The 24,546-nt window shown below is 31.0% G+C and overlaps 2 protein-coding genes and 1 long non-coding RNA gene across 9 annotated transcripts; 2 read left to right on the forward strand and 1 right to left on the reverse strand.

Annotated features, from left to right (window-relative positions):
• Nucleotides 1–166: 166 nt before the first annotated feature.
• LOC107364090 (uncharacterized) lies at nucleotides 167–20,171 on the reverse strand. 6 transcript variants are annotated; one of them, XM_015931395.3, is made up of 8 exons: nucleotides 20,037–20,171; nucleotides 19,507–19,642; nucleotides 10,091–10,211; nucleotides 4,488–5,918; nucleotides 2,511–2,588; nucleotides 1,638–2,396; nucleotides 1,176–1,221; nucleotides 167–1,097 (listed from the first exon to the last, which is right to left on the reverse strand). In XM_015931395.3, the coding sequence occupies exons 2-7, from the start codon at nucleotides 19,564–19,566 to the stop codon at nucleotides 1,202–1,204; spliced, it is 2,469 nt and encodes an 822-aa protein (XP_015786881.2). In that variant the 5' UTR covers nucleotides 19,567–19,642; nucleotides 20,037–20,171; the 3' UTR covers nucleotides 167–1,097; nucleotides 1,176–1,201. The 6 variants fall into 6 exon arrangements, with proteins under 6 accessions (XP_015786881.2, XP_015786879.2, XP_015786884.2 ...); XM_015931393.3 differs by lacking the exon at nucleotides 1,176–1,221; XM_015931398.3 differs by lacking the exons at nucleotides 1,176–1,221; nucleotides 2,511–2,588.
• Nucleotides 17,981–18,404, forward strand: LOC107364092 (uncharacterized). The gene is made up of 2 exons (XR_001569061.3): nucleotides 17,981–18,119; nucleotides 18,189–18,404. It is a non-coding gene; the product is annotated as an uncharacterized LOC107364092 (long non-coding RNA).
• Nucleotides 20,172–23,386: 3,215 nt separating the features above from the next.
• LOC149093472 (uncharacterized) lies at nucleotides 23,387–24,540 on the forward strand. 2 transcript variants are annotated; one of them, XM_089269003.1, is made up of 3 exons: nucleotides 23,387–23,733; nucleotides 24,051–24,152; nucleotides 24,222–24,540. In XM_089269003.1, exons 1-3 carry the CDS (start codon nucleotides 23,631–23,633, stop codon nucleotides 24,518–24,520), a joined length of 504 nt encoding a protein of 167 aa, XP_089125129.1. In that variant the 5' UTR covers nucleotides 23,387–23,630; the 3' UTR covers nucleotides 24,521–24,540. The 2 variants fall into 2 exon arrangements, with proteins under 2 accessions (XP_089125129.1, XP_089125130.1); XM_089269004.1 differs by having other exon boundaries at nucleotides 24,225–24,540.
• Nucleotides 24,541–24,546: the final 6 nt, after the last annotated feature.

The following is a 24,546-nucleotide window of genomic DNA, read 5'->3' on the forward strand; positions in this document are numbered from 1 at the left end:
CAAGTAATACGCGGTAATAGCAAACAATTTGAACCTAAATTCAATCCAATTTATAAATCTCTCTTATATGATATTTTTATCCATAAAACCTTTTCAGATATTTCTTTACATTGATTCATGTTTCATTTTCTGAATCAGTTTTCGTCTGTAAATGAGTGAAACCGTAAAAAATGGAAGCATTATTAATGAATAAATAACAAAAGAATTTACGATATAATGAACAAAATGGATTCAAATATAATTAATTATTTTTAACAGAATCAATATGAGATAAAAAAGAAACAAAAACTCATTTTATGCTTTCACTTTCAATCAAGAAGGGTTTTCTCAATGTGAATTACTGTTAATAGTGATTTAGAACCGTAAGGTTGTTAAATTATGTATCAATTGAATAAAATGGTAAATATCATTGAATGAAACTAAATTATCACAAATCAACGGTAAATTAGTCATGATCGTCATTAGTAAGAATCAAACAAATTTTAAATTAAGCACAATGAAAAATGAAAAGTGACCTTAAATGGGAAACAAGCAAAAATGCAATTTTTAGCAAGTCATTAGAAGCATCTTTTTGACTGTTCAATTAATTTGGTTGCTGTCATCCAAAATTTCCATTGTTAATCAAATCTGTTGAACAATCAAGATACGTCCCCGGCTTGTTAGATTTAAATCTGAATTATTCTTGGTAAATTCATCAGCAATCTAATTAGTATTAAACCTTTACTTCAAGCAATTGGTAATAATTACGTTGAAGCAAATTACAAGTCAAATATTGATTAGAGGTCAAGTTTAATTTTAGCCGAATCCCTTTTCATATCTTGATTATTCCACGGAGGATAAGGATATTTCAGCTGATGAACCAACCAACAAATCACATTGAACAATTTTAATCGATAATTTGTGGCGCTAATCGAGTTTTGGGTTGTTATTTAATAAAGTTGAGTTGCAAAATATTCCAATCGATCCTTTAATTTCTTTAACTGAGTGGCAATGAAAAGCTTTAACCGTCTCAGATCCTAGTTCATCTTTTATCAAAATCAATGGTTTCTTAGCGGTTATTTAGAGGGATAACGGTCCATACAAATCCTCGTTTGTCTCTGTAAGGTAAAAACAAGCGAAAAATAGATTTAGTTATCATTTGTAAATATTAGTTGAGGAAATAAAACAATACAAACCTTTCCATAATTCATCGCATTTCCATTCATTTATTTGTAATAGCAACTGCGATTAAAATTGACCTTGGTTTAATAATAAATTCCCATAGATGAATTATTCAATAGAGGAAAAAATAACTTGTTTCATATTGATATCATTTAGCTGTCTACTGATAATGAGATAATCGAGAGCAAATTATAGATTTATAGTAAATCTAACCAACTGTAAAATATAAATTTTCGTGGATAAATTTTTACATAACTAGATGAACTAATTTGAATGAAAATAACATAATTCATTGGCAAAATGATACATTTATCAAGCTAGGAAACTGAAAGGCGACTTGTAGTCAGCTCAAAATGTGCGGGATTGATACTCAGAATAATTACCATGCAATTTGCTATATTAAAATAAAATTACTTCCATCTAATGTGGTTAAACCAAGTATCAAGTTTATAGTAGGTACTATAAAATTAACCTACCTGAAGATTTAACATTTTCTGGGTTATCTCCTGATTGCTTTTGACTTGAAAATTCCTTCTCGTTTGATTGAATCTCTAATTTATCATTATTTGATTCCAAAGAAGCATCTTTTTCGCCGATTCCATTATTGTTAGAGTTTACTTTATTATTATTATCGACAATATTAGCAGGTTTTGACTCTGTCCAATTGATATCAGTCCCAGTATCAACTGTAACTCTCCACAATTCAGGGGAAGGCGATTTAACTCCAGTAACTTCTTCAGGTGATTTGATTTCCGTTGTTTTAACAGGACCATCGGGTAAGGCTGGAGGTGAAGCTAAATCAATACCGCCATTAGTTATGGAACCAATGGAACCAACCAATGAATTGGGTCTGGGTGATCTGGGTTGATCATCAGAAGTATTTGGTGACTTAGTATTATTTGAAGCAGTTTCATCTTCATCTTTCCTTCCCTCTTTTTCACGAGGAGAAAGTAGAGGAGTCAAAGATCCGGAAGTACCTAAACTGGAAGCACCCGCTGGAGCACCATTTTCACCTTCACTAGCTTTCCTTTTTGAATCACCGCCATCTTCAGGCTTAATTGTTGAATCCTTTTTCTCACTATCACCTTTATCACTTCCAGTAGTCGATTTATCCTCTTTCCTTGGCTTGAGCCAAATTTTTCCTCCCTCAGATTCAACTGAGGCTGGTCTGGCTCCAGCAGGAGTGTTTAAGCCACCAGATCGCTTTTTATCAGCTAAAGATTTACTTTTGGGTGCTAAATTGGTAAAAATAGAGAAGAGTAATCAATTAATGTTAAACATGATTTAGCACAACTGCAAACTAAGAAGCAAGCTAAAGCTGGATAGTTGAGGGGTTGAAGTATAACAACCTGGTATTGGTTTGCGAGAAGCAGCATTGGATTTTGATTCAGCAGCGGTTTGGTGGCTTTTTGGTTTATTTTTTTCAGCTAAAAGCATGAAAGGAATCATTAGAATATAAAATGAGATCACAATTGATTTTAAAGGTAATATCAACAAATTTGTTTGAAAAGGCAAGGAAGAGACGAGCAAAAATAGAAAAGGTAAACTGATTTGTTGATCGATTTAAAGGGCTCAATCAAATGATTTACCAGCTAAAAATAAATCATTGTTTATCTCACCATTTTTAACCCTAAAAATATGGTTAAAAAATATGCAACAATATATTTATCATATTAAAATTGGGAGTGAATTAATGATGTCTGGTAAAAAGGTTTCTAAGGTTACAAAAAGGCATCCTCCTTTTTTGATGGTCTTCAAGTAAAGCATAAATTTTCAATTCTAGTTACTTAACTAGCCCAGTTAATTAATATTAATATGACAGACCCTTTAATTACCTGTCTAAGATCAATTAACCTAGAGCTGAAACAAGGCAAGAAACACAAATTAATGGTTTCCATTGGGAACATTTTTGTCATATTATTATGTTACTTCGAGTAAATTTTATATTCAAGGGATTCGTCATTCAAACTAAATAGTAATTGTTAGCAAGTTGTAATGATAAATAATCGTAACAATTGTCTTGATAATGATTCCTTGAGAAACAAGAAAACAAATAAATAATCAAAAAGACTTGAATTATTCACTGTTACTACAGTTCCTCAATGTAATCATTTTGTTTGCTATGTCAAGCTTAACTATTATTTCAATGAAAACTTGATAACTCAAATAGTAATGTTAAGATGAAATTTGTTTCAAAGAAAGTACAATATAATTATTTAATGCAAATGGGACATGATGAGTTTCACAGACAAAATAGGCTAAAAATCAGGTCAAAATGAATAAGAAACAAAATGAACAATTGCCAAAAGATAACCTAAATTTTCATCTCTCCATGTGATGATAATTTTGGTCATCATTGAGAATTGATTTTCCTCCCAGACATCGTTCTTCTTAAAGGTTAAGACTTGTAAACACAATCATTCTCGTCCTCCTCATCATCACTATCATCTGTAGAGTCAAACCTGTCCTACTTTCTTGTCTTCTCTGTCTTCTCTGTCTTATTGGTTTTCGGTTATATTTCTTCTATTAACAGTTGATCAAAGTTTCAACTGATTCTTTGATTTTTACTTTTTTGTCTTCTTCCTCCTTCTTATCTTCCTTTTAATAGGCTTTATGGGTGTATATTTTGTTGCACTCTGAGTTTTGAAAGAGTCTGAATTTAGTCTTTCTCTCAGTCTCACTCATCACTATTTAAATAATAGGTTGATAGGCGTTGGCAAGCTTCGTATATACAGAGAGTTTCATTGGTAACCAGAATTGAACCAGAATTGGATTTGACCAGACATTGATTTTGAAACATGTAAACACGGGATTGTTGAAAAGGATATTTTCAGGGTTAAATATGGTGATCAGGTCGATACAGTGAATGGATGTTGTACATGTAGGAATGAACAAAACAAGGGAAAAGGAAAGGATTGGGAAGACATTACATTAATAACAAAAAACATTCCAATAACTTATTGAAAGAGGATTAAAATGTAAGCTTGAAATAAAACAGTGATTCAAATGTGAAGGAGTAACACATGCAATGGATAAAATCAATTATTATTATTATATTATGGTTATATTTAGGAGAGAAGAAAAAATAAGGTGAAATAGTTGTTTCTTTTATCCCTTTGCTTGTCTGGTAATAATGTAATTGTAATTGATTGTTGTTATTTTTGCTCTTTTCACTTTTCTTAGTTGAGTTACGCATACAGGTAAATTAACTGGGATTAACATGCAATAGGTGGACATTGAAAAGGCTTGGTTTGTCAAATGTGTACTAAGATGGGTTATTATTTTTGGTAGTTTAGGCTTTTCTGTAATTTAATTTGATTGTTTACCAAATTGTTTTCGTGCTGTTGGCGAGTTTTCCTTTTGAGGTGAAATACTAGCATTTAAATGGTTACTTGTAATACGATCTGAGCCAGCCTTTGATGAATCTCGAGATGAATCACGGGAAGATACTTTCGAGGGGCGAGTAGATACTCGAAGATGATGACTTGTTGCTAAAGCAAGTGCCGCAATAGACCGATCTTTGGGTTGATTCCAGAGGTTGGATGAAGTTTTTCGGTAAATTGATTCCAAATGATCAACTCCAACAATTGGATGACCAAATTGAGATCTTGAACGAAACTCACAAGCTTTCTTAGCTCGCTCAACAACCTCATCGTACCATTCAAGAGCACCTTCACTGCTAGATCCAGCGATACCAGTGGCATTTGAAGAGTCAACCTTTTTGGACTTTTTCCATCCACTTCCAGGAATGTAAACATAGGTTGAAAATGGTTTAAATTTTTTCTTGTATTCAGTTTTTGTTATTGGTTTTCCTGGTTTATCTGGTTGTGGTGATGGAGTTGCTCGAGAAAATAATATTTGTGGATTATCTTTAACCCATTCACCTGGTTCATTTCTCATACCACAATGACTTGGTAAACCAGCCGGACCAGGAGCTAGAGTAAATTGATTACTAGTGACAGGAATTTGTTGAGGTAAACTCTGATTATTTGCACTAATTTCACTAAAATCAGCTATTGTTTGGGATTTAACTCCATTCATTAGGCTAACTGATGTAGTTGAAGTTCCATTAGCATTGATCAATTGGTTAGTGGGTGCTATTGATGTTGTTGATGGTTGTGAACCAGGAGGCCAATTGAATGCAGCTCGATACTCACTGGAACCAGTAAAATTATTAACCAAATTTTTAACTTTTTTACCACAATTATTTGGATTAGAAGCTGGTTCAGCATTTGGCATTTCAGTGACATCCATTTGTTTCCAGTTGTTAGTTGTATCGATTTTAATGAGACGGTTGGGTTCAGCTGAGCGACTACGTCGGTTTATATTATTATTTGTTTCAAGACAATGATATTTGCTTGATTCCGTGTTGTCTCGATAGTCAAGATTTACTTGATTTGATTTAATTGAAGTAATTTTTTGAATAGTTGTATTGGAAAGAGGATTTGCAGTTATTATTGTATTATTATTATGATCGACTTGTCTCTCCTCACTTTTAGACCTCAATCCAAATCCATTGACATCACCAATTTCAGCTTTATTACGATTATAAACGGGATGTTGTTTCTTTCGACAACCAAATCCACCAAAGAATGGATCTGATGATCTATTAATGGGCTTGAGAAAGCGATTTGCGGCCGCAACAACAACACTTCCTGGTGAAGTTGACCTGATATCACTGGTTAATAAATTAGTAATTGGATTGAATAGATTTGATTGTTGATTTTGAAGCGACGGTGCCACAGCTTTACTGATAACTGTAATTAAGATTAAAGAAAATTAAGAAGAATAATTAATGTAAATCCAAAATATTGTAAACAAGGAAAAGGTTTTGTGATTAACTCAATATTAGCAAACGAACGATCATAATTTTTACTATTAGTTTAACTGTAAATCTATCAGAATCAACGGTTAACAATTGAATGAAAATAAAACAGACAATTTGTTGATTCGCTTGAATATTGTCAATGACCAACTAATAAATTCTGTGTCACACTCAATGGTGAAATGTAATGATTGGGCGAAATTTAATTCTGAAATTGACTTAGTCTTATAAATTCGTTGATTCATTGTTATAAATGAAGGGACAGCACAATTGTAAAAGTAAAACAGATTTACAATTACGATTAACAGTAAATCATACATTAAATCACAAACATTGAAGAGGAGGGTCAAAATAAGGTAGCAGCAAAAATAAAGGTACAATTAAATTACAACCTTTGTTTTTCAAAACTGTGGACGGGTTATAATCATAATATTATTTAATGATTTAATATTTAACAATGATAATCAAAAGTCGAAATGTTTAACAACGGGAAAATGATGTTTACTTTAAATTATGATGATAATTGACTAAATATTAAGGGCAATTAAATTGATTGGGAATCACAAGAATAGGTGAGCAATTGAATGGGACTTGAGTTGAGCAGAAATGATACAATTTGATTATGGTTGGGTTATCACGATTTAATTAAATGTCAACTGTGTTAATAAATTGTAAACAAATGATTTACTCTTCATGTAAGAAACTGGAGTTTGTTTTTTTCATGATAAAACACAAAGAAATATAAAATTTCATTGAAACAAGAATGAAAACTGTTGTGGTTTCTTTGAAGGTAAAGGAGTGTAAACGGTTATGGTTTAGATTCAATTTATGGATGGCTTGAGGATGGTTAATTAATTAGTTAAAACAATGGAATATAAAGAAACGTTGGAAAATGGGAAATGCTGATTAATAACAACAATTAGATTAATAGAGTATTAAATACGATTAATAATTAAAAAGCACGATTCAACTGTTAATTCTGAAGACAGGTTGAAGGTAGCATATGTACAAAATGGTAGTTGCTTAATGGAAACAATAATAAGAATTTTGATTAAATATCAAAAAGGTAATAATTTGATTATGGAGTGAAACAATTAGGTAAACAATTAACAAAAATAAAGGTTAAAAGAGGTAAAATTGATTTGATGGTTTTTCAATTTTTAGCTTTGCTTGTTTGCTGTGTTTATGTCAATTCATATTGATGTTCAAGAATAATGTTTAAGATGTGTTCAGGCCAACATGGAAACCATGGTGAACCTTTTTTTCTTCCTTCACTGAATCAACCCAATTTCACTTCAACTACGCATATCACTGTTTTCAAGTTTCCTGCGCTCACCAAAAATCGATTCCTAAATACAGAAAGCCATATTATCATATTAACAGTTGAAAGTTACTCAAAGCTTTTGTCTGTAGTTCAAATATCCTTTCACCTTTTCTGTCTTCACCATCTTCATCTTCATCTTCATCTTTATCACCATCAACATCAAAAATCTCATTTCATTCTGACATTTTCTTCTAGTCAACAACTTTAGTATTTGGACAGTTTATTGTCAAGTTTCACTCCCAAGAAATTCCTTGCCATTAATATATATTTCATAACTAATTATCAGCCATTGTTTTCAATCGAAACTTGATTTTTCATATAATAAGGCATTTAGGTGTCAAACATGAAGAGATGAAATTATGTGAAAGTTTATTGATTGATTGTGTTTAACCAATTTTGTATTTTCATCAAGAAGCATAAATCTATTAACATCTAATTATCTTGTAATATAAAAATGAACAAAAGTATTAAACATAATTTTATGGATCAACAAGTCATCAAGTTGTACTTGTTAACTCGATTGTGATTAACAAGATTACGCTTGTACCATTTGCATCGTAAAATTGAATTGAATTGATGAAAAAAGAGACAACAATGAAATCGTTTTTAAGCAATAAAAATGTTTACAAACCTGACAATAAAATATCTGTAAAAATGTGAAAATCGGTAAATTTAATGGCTGTGATCAAACTAATGTATACCATAACTTGATGTTAATTTAGTTAAATTGAAGGCTAAAAAATAAACGGAACAGGAAATTTTGATGAAACATCCGTTTCTTATTATTGCCATATTCTGATACTAATGAATGAAAATGCACTTACGATACTTTAATTTCAAATTACTGTTATTGAACATTTTGAGTTGGAAAGAGCTAATAAATGCATCAATACAAATGGATATTATTTGTTTATGTAAATTCACTTGATAATTATTGGATAAAGTTAAATTTGATTGCGAATGAAAATTGCCATTCATTAAAAATAGACTTTCAAAGATTGTCATTCAATTTTCCAACTGCTCAGACTGTAGGTTATTCAGACTGACAGAGATCGAAGCTAAAAATCAATAGTCTTCCTGAAAACTTATAAATGCTCAGGAGATTATCTAGTTAAGCTATTATCAATCAAATCTGACAAAACCAATGATCTTTGTTCAGCTTTTTTACAATTTTCCGTCTTTTCAACAAAATGCGAGTTCAAGTTCATTGTTCATGTCTCGATCCCTTGTAAAGTGATACTCACTAATTGAAAAGCTTTGTTAGCTTTATTGAATTTCAATTAATGGATAATCAATGAAAATAAATGACAAATTTTTCAATATTAAACAATTAATAGACAGTTAGCTTTCACTAGAAAGAGTACAAAATTTCATTAATAAGTGTACTTGCAATGATAAAAACAAATGTATAACGTTAGAAAGTGTTAATAATGAATCTCTTTTTTCAAGAATGGCTTGAATTAGATAAATCACTCTAAATTGAATCTATTTGCATGGAGAATTTGAAATAGCTTTGATATAACGAACAGATCGATTTGATACGCCAAATCGAGCCAATTTTTGAAAATTTTGGTTTCAAAAACAGATATTTCATGAGATAAAAGTAAAGTATAAAAGTCAAGTTGATTCAAGTATTTCCAGACTTCACAGCCCAAACATTCATATTATTTTCACATCTGCCTTTAGGGAAATCAAATTACATGAAGTGTCTGAATTGCTCATTTGTCGTTTGTAAGAAATACAATTTTGATAAAGCTTTGAAAAACTCAAAATAATGAATTCGGTTTTACATTTTAGCAAACTTTCATCTTTGAGATCATGAAATGAGCAGGAATTACTCTGGTAATGTTTCAATCTTATTTTAAATACTGACAATTTTAATGATGCCGTTTATGGCTGAAACGGCTAATAGAAGATTGAATTGAAATTGAGTTTTTTACTTTAAATGTTTATAACACGTCCATCTTTCATTAATAATGGATATTTTGAGATGAAAAACCAATAAAATAGGTGAAAATTTAATTGGCTAAACATGTTAAAATACTGAAAAGAAATTTCAGGAGATTTACGATACAATCTTGAATAGAATCTTATTCTCTATCGGTATTTGAATACGAAATAATAGATGAGCTGATAAAGTATCTGATCAGATGAATGAACATTTCAGATGAAAGCTATTATTGAACCTGATTAGTCTTTTGTTCTACCATGATCGAAAGAATCTCTATTCAGTCAATTTCATTTCTAGCCTTTCTCCTAGAATCTCAAATGTTTCGTCAACTAAAATTGCAACAATTTTAATTGCATTTTATGCAATTAAAGGTGATTTCAAGACATCTTTTTGGTACTCCGACCAATAGAAAAACAAAGAAATGAAAGTTATAATTTAAGGAAAGGGATTGATTTTTTAAATCAATTGCGAACAAAATTTAACTCAGTGTTGGTTTTTGTTGTGGATAATGGTTATTGTAATGTTGATGATGGTGATGATGATGATTAATGTTGAATTGGTTATTTCAACAATCAACCAACCATAAACAAAGCAAAAAGCATCTGCACAAGTGACAGTAATTTACTCCTGATACGGTAAAGTGAATCTTATGGGTAAGTGTTGAGGTCCTCATTACTTTTCAAACTTTGTTGTAACGCAATTTCAAGTGAAACAAACATTTTATCCTAAATTGAGCTGAGTTGTTGTAACTGAATGTTAATTCTAGTAAAATCAGTTGATCATTTGCACATTAGATATTAAGTTGTTTGTTGAGTCACAAGAGACTTACCGTAATTTTTGGGTTGGGTTGCTATCACCAGATGGTCTTTCTTGTTATTAGCATGATACATTTCATGGATATTCCCATTGGCTTGACTAGTCCAATTAAGGCGATTATTTACAGCTTCAAGCTAATGGCGATAAAGGTGGATGTTTCAAGATTTTGATGAATTGATTGATGAAAAAGCACATGTAAGAGAAACAAACAAAAAAGGAAAAGGGTCACAATTAGAATTTCCTGAGTTGTGGAAAGGTTGTTTTGATGAAACTCACAGGTTAAACATTATGAGCTCAAAGATGGAAGATTATTGCAATATTAACATACAGCAAAGTCAAACTTGATGTAACATGTTCAATTATTTGAACAACACTTTGACTGAGAAAATACAAACTCAACAAACACGGTTTGAACAGTTGAATAATGTCATAAGCTTTGGTGATCGTCTGATCGTGTTAAAAAGGTTATCATTTGAAACAAACGAATAAAATTGCCAAAATAAAGGCAGAAGAGTGTATCAGAAGAAAAGGACAAATATAAAGAATAAAAAAGAACAATAATTGAAGACAATTTCCAACAATAAGGAAAAATAATAACAGAAAAATAAACAAACTGTAGATCAAAATGGAAACCAAACGACTAAAATTGATTGTTGAGAAGACTTTGATAGCACACTTTTGGCAACTCTTTTAAAACACAATTAGATCAGTATTGTAAATAGTCAAATGAATAGATTGAAAAAAGGCACAGTTGATCACAAAAAAGCAAACTAAATTCAGTGAAACCGAAGAATAAGAAACACTCAAAAGCAAAAGGTAGCAAAATTGAAATATAAAATAAGAAAAAATAAAAGAAAAGACAAAATGAGTCAGGGAAAAGGAGCGAGAAGGGAGTTAGGGGTAGAGAAAGGGGTAAAAACTGGTTAACATAACTGATGGATTTAACCGGTAAAAGTGAAGAAAGTGAAAGAAATATATTCTTAACGCTGTTTAATTACCAGTTAATATACATTTTGTGACTATTCATTTGGTTAATTAATTTAACAAATCGTTGGATAGTCAAGTTTCTCATTAATTATGTTGCAATGAACAATAATAAATCACTTTTGTGCTATTTTATGTTCATCAAATGTCTCTGTTACGGAATAACATATTCAATAACAATGGCGACTTGAACACCATTATTCTTGATTGTTACCAAAAAGACACAATTGTCCCATCTATGCACAAATTGACTTAAATGGGCAAAAACGGGTGAAAATTGTTTTCTTTCAAGTTTAGAGTCTGTTAATTTGTATGGACATCATAGATGAAACTACACGAGTTTATCAAAATTTTAACATTTCAGTTTGTAGGGACATGAAAGCTGAGTCCGTTTATGCTATTTAAAAATTTCTATGATCGACAGTTTTCGAGAAAATCGAGTTTGAAGCTGAAACTTCGATTGAGTTTTGTACAATTAAGAAAGCAGATTTTTGCATGAAATTCTAATTCAATTATGTAAATTTTCATTATCAACCAGAAAAAAGCCTTATTTTGAGAAATAAAGTTTTCTATTTTCGGTGAAGCAGATCATTTCGATTTTTAGTTAAACCTGTCGCATTCTGTGACCGAAAGATTTAGAGAACTGAAACTTAGTATTTGTCCACAAAAATTGATGCTACACATCAAATATTGAATATTTTTCTCAATTTCTCCACAGTTCTCTTTATTTTGACCATTGGCCTTAAAACTTTCTGCCTCGATATTTCGAGAATGGTGGCACCTACAATCACCTTTCTTTCATCAATTTAATTCCTTACTAATGCATAATTCAATTCAATTAAAGAAATTCCCATTAGCGCATTTGGCTCATGATGTTTGGCTTGTAAATGTACGAACAACAACTTATTAAACAAAACTAACTCATCTCAACCCATTTCTTGGTAAATAAATTAATTTTCTGGTTAAAATTACAAATGTAATGCAAAGAGTAGTGCTAAAGGCACGAAAATTTGATTTAAAACTTGCGACTTGCTAGATTTGTAGTAGCATGAAAACTGAGTCCATTGGTACTTTTAAATAGTTCATCCGATGGACAGTTTCCTAGAAAATCAAGTCCAAAGTTGAAACTTCGAACGGCTTTTGTACAACTATGGAAGCAGACTTTTTCAGGAAACTCATTTCAATGATGTATATTTTGATTATCAACCAGAAAATGGTCTTATTTTGAGAAATAAAGTTTTCTGATTTCTGTAACGCAGATCATTTCGATTTGAAATTAAACGTGTCGCATTCTGTGACCGAAAGATTTAGATTGTTGAAACTTAGTATTTGTCAACAAAAATTGATACTACACATCGACAATCGAACGATTTTCTCCATTTCTCTACAGTTCCCTTGATTTTGGCCATTGGCCTAAAAAGTTTCGTTCTCGATATTTCGAGAATGGCATGACCAATAATCATCATTCCTTAGCTGATCGTTGGATTTTATTATGGACTTTGATTTATTTCAATTCTAGATGAATCAAAATAATACAAAGAAAGTTATAGCATTGTATTACTCACATTACACGATTGATATTTGTTTCATAAGATAAAAGCTTACACAAACACAAATCTTATGATGTGTTATGATATTCATTATTAAATCAATTAGCTCAGATTTTTTTTGGTTATTAACTTATATTATACCATAATCCATAATAAAATCCAACGATCAGCTAAAGAATGATGATTATTAGTCATGCCATTCTCGAAATATCGAGAACGAAACTTTTTAGGCCAATGGCCAAAATCAAGGGAACTGTAGAGAAATGGAGAAAATCGTTCGATTGTCGATGTGTAGTATCAATTTTTGTTGACAAATACTAAGTTTCAACAATCTAAATCTTTCGGTCACAGAATGCGACACGTTTAATTTCAAATCGAAATGATCTGCGTTACAGAAATCAGAAAACTTTATTTCTCAAAATAAGACCATTTTCTGGTTGATAATCAAAATATACATCATTGAAATGAGTTTCCTGAAAAAGTCTGCTTCCATAGTTGTACAAAAGCCGTTCGAAGTTTCAACTTTGGACTTGATTTTCTAGGAAACTGTCCATCGGATGAACTATTTAAAAGTACCAATGGACTCAGTTTATATGTCCTATCAAAATAACAGAGTCTAAACGCGAAAGAAATTCGTTTTCTTCCGTTTAAGTGCATTTTTTTCAGTTTGTGCATCAATGTGTCAATTGGTGTGTTTATTGTGTCTTTTTAGTAACAACCAGGAATTAAGTTGTTTAATTTGCTATTGGCATTAAACATCTTATTCCGCAAGAAGCATTTAATGAACATAAAATGACACAAAAAGTGATTCATGACAAATGGACTCGGTTTTTATGTCCCTACGAACTAAAATATAAAAATTTCAATGAATCTATGTAGTTTTAGGTATCAAAAATGAAACCAATTGAGCAAAACATTACTTTACAAATATTTTTTCACATTATTTTTCACCATTGGTTATAATATTAATGGTATTTCATGACGATAAAAACATACAAACAGATAAATATATTGAATATGTTGGTATACATTATCATTGAAATGTCTAGTCAGGAAATGATATTCAAAGGGAAAAGATATTATAAAAGATGAGAAAAATGATTCAATGAAGATGCATTTTGTGTTTCCAAGGAGAGTTCATATCATTAGATTGAAACACAGCAAGATGAAGTGGAGGATGAAAAGAAAAGGAAGAAACATTGGAAACTTAAGATGATAATTCTTCATTTTTATCGAGGAATCCCTCTCTTTATGCTTACAGGACAGACTCAACTGATTTCCGATACCAACGATCAATCTTTACACTTGGTTACTTCACAAAATCAGACATTTAATATTTTCTGAAATGGCTTCTTCCATTCAACGCTCCAAAGACATACTCGAACCCAAACAAATCTAAGCGGCCTTATATTCACAGACAAACAACAATTTCCATTGCCTTTGCAAGGAAAATAAAGAAATCAAATCCAATTGTTTGCGGGATGACGACTGGTTTTCAAACGAAGCTAAAAGGTTAATCTAAATTTGAGATGCACAGACAAGCGAAATTATTAGAAGTCAATTTTTGGACTCAATCTGTAGCTGATTTAATCGTGGACTGAACAAACTGTATGACTGTTTAAACGTTAAATCTTCATTTGTAAGCCAAGCAACATTTCAATGTCTTTCAACTCGAGGTCATTTTTAAAATTATTGGTGTCTAGAGGATTTCAAAGTCAAACAGACTTATTATGTTGCTCACCGAGAGATGAATCGATATCATGAATATCATTCTCAGTTTCATCCTTTATTCACTAGACATGAAAACGCTGTTTCAATGCTTGCATTTTCCAACTAAATAAGGTTAAATGATGAAGTCTTTCAAGGGCTCAACCTAGAACGTTAATTTGATTTGGCAAACCAAATTGCAATGGAAAGTGTTTCATCCTCGGAATTTTGAATTAAACCAGAATATCCTGACAATTGTCTGATTAAATTGACGCTACTTATTTCGTATAAATGTATACCATTTGTATCGCTTTCAAGGCAAAACATTTTTGGCTAGAATCCAATATTGAACCGTTGATGATCATTTTATCCAATTTCAATTGAAAAATTGTTTTTCCGCTCGAAACGTCTCTCACAGTGTTAGTCAACTTATGATTTTGATTGTAATGATTAACTTTGGTGGTTTAAAATTGTTTCAATCTTTTTGTTACAATTGTAATGGTAACTCAATTTAAGTTACAATGAAAGTTGAATGCTAAATATTATATTTGTGACTTTAAGCTATTCTATGTATTATTGAATTATTAAATTGTAATAAAGTAAAAGCATTTATTAATAAGCTGGGAATGTTGAATTTTTTCATTCACAATCAGTTTAACATTTATTTTACCTAAAAATTGTTCAATGGTTATTTAAACCTCATTCAAATTCATATTGTATTCATAAAAATTAAGAATCTAACTCGGTATCAACACGAATTTAATGTAAATGGTTAATGAGAATCAAAATACACCTTAATTACCGGTAAATTGATTGTTTCAACAAAGAGATGCAGCAAATTGAAATAATCGATTGTTTTGCTTCATTTTTTATCATTAAATAACAAGAATAAAAGTAAGGCAATTCTTTGGCTAAATCCTTTTAAAGGATCCTGAATTTTGATAATGGTTATAACAATACAATATTATACACTAATGGACTGTTGAACAATAGCAATCAAATATGGAGTCATACATTTATGGTAATATGGTTACTTTAGGCCAAACTTGAAAATAAAGGTTTGAATTGAAACTTAAAACTAATCACTAAATATGAAATAATGAATTCGATCAATTCGCCAGGTGAATCTACTGTTAATAATCAATTAGTTAAACGGGAAATTGATTAATTTCTTGTAGCAATGGCAAACTAAAGTAGGGAATGCAAAGGACTTGGGACTTGGTGGGTTTGTATGAGCTTGATAATGTAGTCCGCATGTGAACACTAGATATGGATCGTTAATTTAAGATTGAGCTCTTTTCGGCTTATCGGTACTTCTCCTGATTTTGGCAAAAGACTGATGGGATGAATAACCGGTTTCCTGACGGCATTAAATATAGAATGATACAAATTTTCTCATACAACCTTGATTGATCTTAAATTTTATTACATTACAGCACATAAAAATTGGCGAAGGAATGGAGTTTATAAGTTTTACTTGCAGTGTTAAAAATGTCTATAAGTCTAAAATCGGATTGATCGATTGTAAAGCAACCTAAAATTTTATTTGCCAAAGTAAGTGTATCTTGTATTAGGCCATTAAAAATTACATTAGGAAAATCAGTTTAATGAAAAAATCTATAACCATAACTGTACAAAAGGCAATCAAGGTTCAACTTGAACGTGATTTTATTGAAAACTATCGCTTTGAAAATTTTAACCTTTAAATTTTAATTTTAACTTAACGGACTTTATTTTCAAACCCCTACAACCAAACCAAGTCTTCGCTTCTAACTCGAAAGTCGAACTTTTGCACTCACTCCCTCCAATTTTAGCAAAAAGATTTACATTTATGTCTTAAAAAATTCAAAAAGCGCGCAAAAATTAAAAGAGATTTAGCATAAAATGCATTCAACCAATGAGAATCGAGTTAATTAAAATCTAAAATCAAACAAAAGCATAATGCTGACTAACGGTTTAGTTTTTGAAAATAGCCATAAGATGTATTAATGCAATTACATTACAATCATGTACAATAATTTATTTTAAATAGATTTTAATTATTCATTTTAATTAATTTGGTTTCAACTCTTTCTTTTGATCTTTCTTTAATATTTTTCAATGTCTTCTTCTTCTAAGCCTAGTGTTTACTGGTAATGGGTTTGGAATGTCCAGTGTTGAACAATAATTCATCAGTCTGGCTTGTTGGATGAACAATCCATTCAGGATTATGAAGTTTATGTTGCTGATGATCATCATAATGATGTGTTGGTGAAAAAGCTATAAAAATAGCCAAAAGTGGTACATCATCTCTCAAACTTCTTAAAAATATGGCCAAAGCCTCTGTTTGGTGGCAAAGTCATCCATTATAAAAGTGTTGTACTCTTCTAACCTCAATGAAAACCCGAATCTAGTTAGATTGTGGCATGTGATTACAACTGAATTTTTTAATTTATGGACACCTCCATGTATTTAACTGCTGATATCATGAGTTTTGCTGTCATCCCTTGACTCGTGATGTTAATGTCTACTATTGTCAAAAAGCAAACCTCAACGCCCAACAATCAATTAATCAAATCTAAATGCCAATCTTTTATTTCGCTTGGTTTGATGGATTGGATAATGTGTAGTCTTTATTATTCAAAGTTATCAGTTTAAATTCAAAGCCATCCAGGATTGTTTTGAACCAGCCTCAACGTTTAATCTCATTCAGTTTTAATTAACTGTTCTGATTTATGTCAACTTAATTTCATATTTCAATCTCAACTATTGACAACAATGTTATTTGGAATGCCTTTTGTTGTAAACAGTGCTGAAAACTTACCTTTAATCTACTCTGTTAAATTAACCTTACACAATTGAATTTGACACTTTAACTTCAATCTAGTTGACATCTTATCAAAGAGTTATTTTAAAAAAAGTGCAATCTTTGCATTCTTTACAATGCAACTCAATTATTGTTTCCATTTCCTGAGTTATATTGTTGCTGTTAACAGATGATTGATCAAACTCCTCGAGAAACTTACATTGGAATTGTAAATTGGTTCTCAAAAAAGAGTCCGAAAATCAGATACTGTATGATTAAACGATTAAATCACAATAGAGTGGACACTAGAAATAGCAAAGCAAACTTGATGGTTCAACAAGATTCACTCGACCAGATAATCAACTGTCTTTGAATTAAGATAAACACAAAACTGGAAAATAAATGATGAGAATAGTTTTGACTACAATAGCAGATGAAGCTGTTGCGAAAAAAGTATTAGCTCATTGAAATAAGCTAAACAAACAATTGGGTTGAAATCACGTTGGATTGATGATGGTTATGACAATAACGAGTAAAAATATCATGGAAAGATTTCTGTTATGACAATGTTGTCATAATAATGTGGCTGGTATGTAAATGGCAACAAAAATATATGTATTTCTGAGACTAAATATGACAGATGCAAAAGAATATCAATGTTTGAAAAGGCAGAATCACCATACGTAAGATTTAAAATCTTGAAGCCAGAAAAAGGTTAAACTTGATGACATAATGAATTTTCAATGTGTTTAAACATTTAAAGATTCAAACATTTCAGTCTATAAATTGTAAGGTAAGGTAACATTTGAAGACTGTAGCATAATAAAAGTATAATATTCAAACTTCTGGTTAAATCAGTTGTAAGAGGACGATGTTTATGTTAACCTACAATACTCGATACCAAATCTAATGTTTTTGAAGTCAATTTAAGTGTAAATTGATCATTTCTCAGCTTTAATCATCCATAAATAACTCTTCAACATTGGTGATCACTTTAAGTATTGATCATTCTAAAGGTAAATATATGAAGTGTACTGAAACAAACACATTTAATTTAATTTTCAGCCTTTATCTCACCACTACAGGTTTATAGCAATTCGGCAATGATAAATGGTCAGCAATCAATAGTAAACAAGAAGGCTAATTCAATCACCAAGTTAATTTGAATGGAAAACACAACAAGCCAAGTTGTCCGTGAAACCTAAATTGTCTGTCTAATAACTGTTGTATCAAGGCTCGATCTTCATGTTCAAACATTACTAATAGACCAGCCGGAGGCCGGCGTAGTCTTAGCAAGTGAATTTTTGGGTGTTTGGTTGGAAATAACAGAACAGATTCAACCTAAAAGGTTAATTTTTGCAGCTGAGTATTTACAATCTTTGAACTATGTTTTTGGCACCCAAAAACAGTTTATCACTATTTAAATCTTGTCATGAGTGAAAGATTGTTTTTGAGGTCAAGAAAACGATGTCTCAAAATTATATCACAGGTTTCTGATTATAACGCCCGTCATCGGATCAAAATTATCTTGGTTTCTGACCTGCGTCTCAATCATACCTACAATAATGCCAAGTTTGAAACTGATACTGTCTGTGGTTCTTGAGTTACATTGGTGTAATTGTTACACTTAACTCATGTCTTTGCTTCGCTCAGACTAATTAATGTAATCTCGTTCTGATTACAGTTGAATTGAGATTGATTTTGTTTCTATCCAATTGCGATTATCCTGCTTTTCATTTTTCTTCATTGCTTTTAGGCCTTTTCTGGTTTAAATTGAGTTGAGTTAATTAAAAACATGGAACAAAAAAATCAAGTGAACACATAATTATCCGAATTGCCAGGAAATCATCATGATTGAGTTGCTTGAATTGTATGCTGTTGATGTTGACTGTTAATGGTTTAATTTTGAAAATGTCAACTGCAAAGTGAACCGAAAGTATCTTTTGTTTGACATTAAGCTTGATTTACTGAGAAAACGAGGGATAATCTGAATTAACCAGAAATAATGAGAGTTGATATATTCATAGAAATGGTATTTTGATAATTGAGAGAGAAAAAATTGAGAAAATTGATCAATTTTATTGATTTTACCAATTAATGATTATAGTAAACAAGAGCCTGAATTATTACTAATAATATTATTATTAGACTGGTTTAAGCCTTGACAGGTAAACTGGAATCCCTGGATAAAAGTTATGACTGTGACAATGCAAATGAGAGGTAAACCAATGTTGATTAAAAACTGAAATCGAGCAAAATAGATGTCACTTTGATAAAAGGTTGAGAAAAAGGTTCAAAGCTAATTGTTTAATCCAAATGAGTTGATTCTTAATTTACGGCATTCAAATACAATGAAATGGATAAATTATGGGATTATTAATGATTAAGGTTAATTTTACTTACTTTATTATCATAAGGTAAAGCTGGGCAATTCATTCTGCATAGATTCCACATTGAATTCATTATTTTCTGGTTTCTTGCAGTAAATCCGAAAAGGTTTTCACAATTTAGTTGACCAAATGATCATTGATTTACGCGACTGTTATGCAAATTAAATATAGCAATTGATTAGTTGATGAATGGTTTAATATTGACCATTTGATTAGTGGTTAAAGTTAAATAAGGTTGAGTTGATTTGAATGGTGACAAGCACTTTGATTAGATGAATTTTGTTCACAATCAAGTCGAACATGCAAAACACCAGAAACACTTATGATCCTTTTGAATGGTCAGAAGCCATTAAGATCAATTGATTGTGGACAATTAACAGACTGGTCAACTGTTGTAATACAGTAAGGTAAGGATGTCTGGGTGTGTACATCACAACAACAATAAAATGGTAATGGATTGAAAAGGCTAACCCAAAAATAGCAGGCAACCTTGTCACTTGCTTATTGTCAGAGGTAAACTTTTTTTACATCTGATCATCTTACCTTTAATTATTGATTTGATAAATGAATTTAGCAATTGTTTAGTATTTTTAACTGTAATAACAGTTGTCAGAAGAAAGCTAAATGTTTATGTTTCCTTGTAAGTTGTTGTTCACAGACTGAGCTACTCACAGCCACTGACACTGATATCCTTACAAGATGAGTGAGTTTACAAAATGTTACAGGGTTTTCAGGGAATGGTAGGATATCAGAAATTTTCAGGGTAACATGAAAGGGTAAAGAAAGAGATGATTATTGATGATGAAGATGGGTGAAGATGGAGAAGATGGCGCTCAATTGGTAATTTAATATTATCATCTGTAGCCGGTATAAATGACATTGATTTTCAGCCTTTCTGCATCATCTTATGATAACGCAGACTCCAAATTTTGGTAACCTTTATTTTTCAATCAATTATGTTACAGTCTTAACTTAAATTGTTCAATTTGATGTTCACCAGATCTTACATATAGTTATGTATTTTCAAATTAATCAAAGTGTTGAACATGTTTTTAATCAACTTTCTTCATTTGATTATCCTTTGAATCTTATCAACCATATTTTATGCTTTCTCACTTGCAAGTTTACATGTCAAGATTTTTCAAGAGATATTTCAGGTTTCATCATTGTAACTGTTTATCGATTAAATCAATTATACATATTATGTATTTGTCATATGTTTGAACTTCAATAAAATAATAAACTCTCATTGTCATGTAAGTTGTTAGTTTGGTCATTCATTCATTGAGATTGAGATTCCCTTTTGATATTGAGTTAATTCATGATTCTGAAACGAAATTCTGTGTCTTATCGATAATAATGATTTTCACTTTGCTCAGTTCATCATTCTGTCATTTCAAATTATGACAGTCGAAGCAAATGAAAACAAGATGACAGTCAATTGCCGGTCATTTGGATAAGGCAAGCAGTTTTATATTATTCCTTCGAGTGTTGATCATTTTTTCAAGTGATTGTTTTTTTGTTAAAAATTTCATAGACTCCTTCAGATTAAGAGCCATCAAAAAGCTTGTGGATAGGACGAGAAATTTTCCAAGTTGAAATTGAGCATAATCTGATTTTGAGCGTTTAAATAAATGCAAAATTGATTTTATGTTTATAAAATTACCAAGAAAAGGTGAGATTAGCAAAAAAATCAACAAATTTGCATCAAAAGAAGTGCTTTTGAAACAAAATACTTGCAAAAATGTATTTAGTGAAGGAAAACTTGATTAGTCAGAAAATGAAAGAGCAACATCTATGGATAGCCATGAATATTGGTTTGAATCTGCAGCAATAGATGTCACTACTGTCTGTCAATTTGAAATTGAGATTCAAAATCAATTTGCTCAATTAAAGCTTTAGTAATTATTTATTAAGGTAAATATCACAATTGGCTACACAGATGTGAGCTTAGAATACATGTGAAATTCATTGTTTTGTTACAGGATGTAAAGATGTAAACAGTTTACTAATAAAGCTTTCTTGATGAGATTGGCAGAATCGTTGGGTATTTCATTATTAATTATTAATAATTACTGTTCATTTCTTTTTAATTACTAATCAATATTCTCACGATTAGACTATTGTTATTGTTTGCAACTGTAGAGTATTGCAAAAACGGAAAGTGTTCATCACCTTTCACTGAGCCTTTTCTCTTCACTTCAATTGATACAAGAAACTCAAATAATTATTATTATACAATTGTCATCATCATTGATAATGTTTAACGTTTGAAAGGCAAATATTAATACCTAGAGTAACCGGTTAAAGCAATTTTCAGTCGCCATCTATGATTTTATAAAAATTTACATCGTTTTTTATAATCCATATAATCCTTGTACTTGCCTAAATTTTAAGTGCTATCAGTTTCTGAAAGTCATTATCACTAGATGGAGACTTACTTTCTATTAGAAAAAAATTGCTTTAACCGGGTACTTTAGTGTACAAACAAACGTAGTGTGTGTGTGTTACCCATTTGACGTATCAATAACAGTGAACCACTACTTTTGTACTCGTGTTTCAATTTCAAGTTTCTCTTGTTACAGATTACTCTCATTTCCTCTTGTTTTGTTCACTGCAACAGTTGAGTTTGTTTGGGACATCATAAGGTGGAAAAGGGCATTTAGAGCAGGCAAAGGTTGAGAGAGGAAAGGATTGACTGGATTCATTTTGATGCTGATGCTCTCCTTAATCTTTCACTGTCATTCTTCAACAGTCGACTGTATTGATATTAGATACTTGAGTCAACAAAAACTCATGAGTTTTGTGATCAAAAGATGAAGCAAGTTGATCGTAACGTTTAGTTATTTCAAGTAACTTTTATTCACAAAAATATGAGCCAATACAGTTGTTTCATCAGTTTCTCAAACAATAATGATTCAAAATAACCTGAAAAGTTTGATATCGAAAATCGACCAAATCTTTGGCGAAACACTGAGAAAATTTATAGAAGAAGAAAAGAGAAAAGAAATATTTTCTTCTCTCATCAATCTGATAAGCTTAATATTAACATGATTTTCCATAGCAGTAAATTTTTGACCAGGTCTGTTAAATACGCAAAAGTATCAGTGTTAAAAGGAAAGTTGAAGGTAACTTTCAATACAAGTCTTTCTTTAATATTTTCAGGTAAATTAAGATAAACAATTTAGTGGCTATTCTTGTTGATTATCAATCTCGTCAAAATGATGTTATTTTTTGTTTGAAAATCCACCAATTTTATTTTTAAAACACCTACTCACTATTTTCTGGTAACAAACTGACTTTTATCAAGCTTTGTTTATCATTTTTCTGGTTGTCTCTCCTCAAACCGTTTCCAATAATTTCAATTAGCATTCGTGCTCGTTTCAAATTCATCCACCACATTATCGCTGTCTCAAGCAGATTATAAGAACTAGAGAGAATAGTTTCCAATCAAAATCCATTTTGTCAAATTCAAAGCAAGCCCCAACCAGACAACGAGACAATCTGCATGAGAACAAGTTCATTTCTATCCAAAACAAAAAGAGAAACCATTTTTACCCAATTTGGTCAATAGTTTCATTCAATACACCTACGTACCTTAAACAAGTTGAGGCCAGTTTTTTTAAGAAATGAAACTCGTTTTACCGTTCATCTAACCAATTACGGAGATTCACTTACAACACATATTCCTTTGTGATCAAACATGTTTACATGATAGAAAAGAGATTTACCTTTTCCTAAAAATTGAACTCAAAGTATGTGACAATCTGGACAAAAACAGAGCAACAGTTGACCATTCTTTAATCAAAATTGCATATGAATCAATAAGGCTTATAACATAAACTAACAAGAAGATTGAAAGAAAGATTCAATAACGAGTTTCTTTCTTTTCTTTCTATGATTTGTAAGATGAAAAGAAACAGATTTTGATGTAGGAGAGTGAGATAGAGGGAGAGTAAGGAATGAAACTTTTGCTTTGAGAATCCGTTTGGCTACTCTTCTGATTTTTTAACTGTGAAAGCTTCAATGTGAATTCAATGCAACAATGGAAAATGTGTTGATTTAAATTGAATTTCAACCCTTGTTTTATCTTAATTTGTATTTTTGATTCTATTAATCTGTTTAATTTGTGTGAAAATGCTAATTAATCCATTTATTTTGGTACAAATTGTTGCAATTATTTTCCAATCTGTGTTTTTTAATCAAGTGTCGCTGTTACAAGCAGACTTAGATGAACAAGGTAAGTGTTTCTTTTTTTTCAAAACAAGCAACTTTAACAATCTAATTCTTTCCTCTGGTTAAAACAAGTGTAATCAAGTGATTTAGTTTTGATTTTGCTAACCAATTTGAATGATTTTTGAACGTAAAATAACAATTTACACTGAATGTCATTGAAATGTAACCAAAGATCTTTTGAGCTACTGGAGTCTAAAGTCGATTAACATTGCATTGGTTTTGGTGATTGTTTATTCATTAACTCTAACTCTTCGCTGCTTTAGCGATACAATTATGTGCAAAATTAATTTAAATACATCTTTAAACATTACACTAAAATAGTAATTAGATCCAATAGAAGATTGGAAAGGTTGAATGGAGGTTCACAACAACGAGCAAACAGACCAACTTATAAACCCTTTGACTGGAATTTTAACTACCAAGGTATGTTTAATAGATTTAAAATGATCTTTTATCAACTCATTAATTTCCTTTTTTTCATTTTTCCATCAGAAGAGCGGTCTCAACTTCCAATAACTGCGCGCAATCGAAACTTGACAACTTCATTTAACCGTACAGTTTCCTATCAAAACCGTACTTGGGGCAGTGACTCTAAACCTGTTCACTGGGTAGATAGGTATTACCATTGGTCATCAACATCTAACACCTCTAAAGGTTACGATGCAGACATTGATGGTACTACACTAGCACCAGATGATGAGATCTGGATACCTCCACCAGGAAATTATTTCATTCCAGACGAAGATGTTTCTCATCCTTGGTCGTTCTACGGTACTCAACATCAGCCATAATCTTACTTTTACTCACAACTTACTTT

Source organism: Tetranychus urticae, chromosome 3 (genome assembly GCF_039701765.1).
Source record: "Tetranychus urticae isolate SD_2017Ah chromosome 3, NJAU_TeUrti_SD_1.0, whole genome shotgun sequence".
NCBI lineage: Eukaryota > Metazoa > Arthropoda > Arachnida > Trombidiformes > Tetranychidae > Tetranychus > Tetranychus urticae.

Bases quoted from the DNA above. Each gene is read 5' to 3' on its own strand.
- LOC107364090 (XM_015931393.3), bottom strand. From the start codon at position 19,566: ATGAATTCAATGTGGAATCTATGCAGAATGAATTGCCCAGCTTTACCT. The intron at 10,212-19,506 runs GTAAGTAAAATT...TATCGCCATTAG, and splicing joins CTTTACCTTATGATAATAAA to CTTGAAGCTGTAAATAATCG. The intron at 5,919-10,090 runs GTAAGTCTCTTG...TCTTAATTACAG, and splicing joins AACCCAACCCAAAAATTACG to TTATCAGTAAAGCTGTGGCA.
- LOC149093472 (XM_089269003.1), top strand. From the start codon at position 23,631: ATGCTAATTAATCCATTTATTTTGGTACAAATTGTTGCAATTATTTTC. The intron at 23,734-24,050 runs GTAAGTGTTTCT...ACACTAAAATAG, and splicing joins AGCAGACTTAGATGAACAAG to TAATTAGATCCAATAGAAGA. The intron at 24,153-24,221 runs GTATGTTTAATA...TTTTTCCATCAG, and splicing joins CTGGAATTTTAACTACCAAG to AAGAGCGGTCTCAACTTCCA.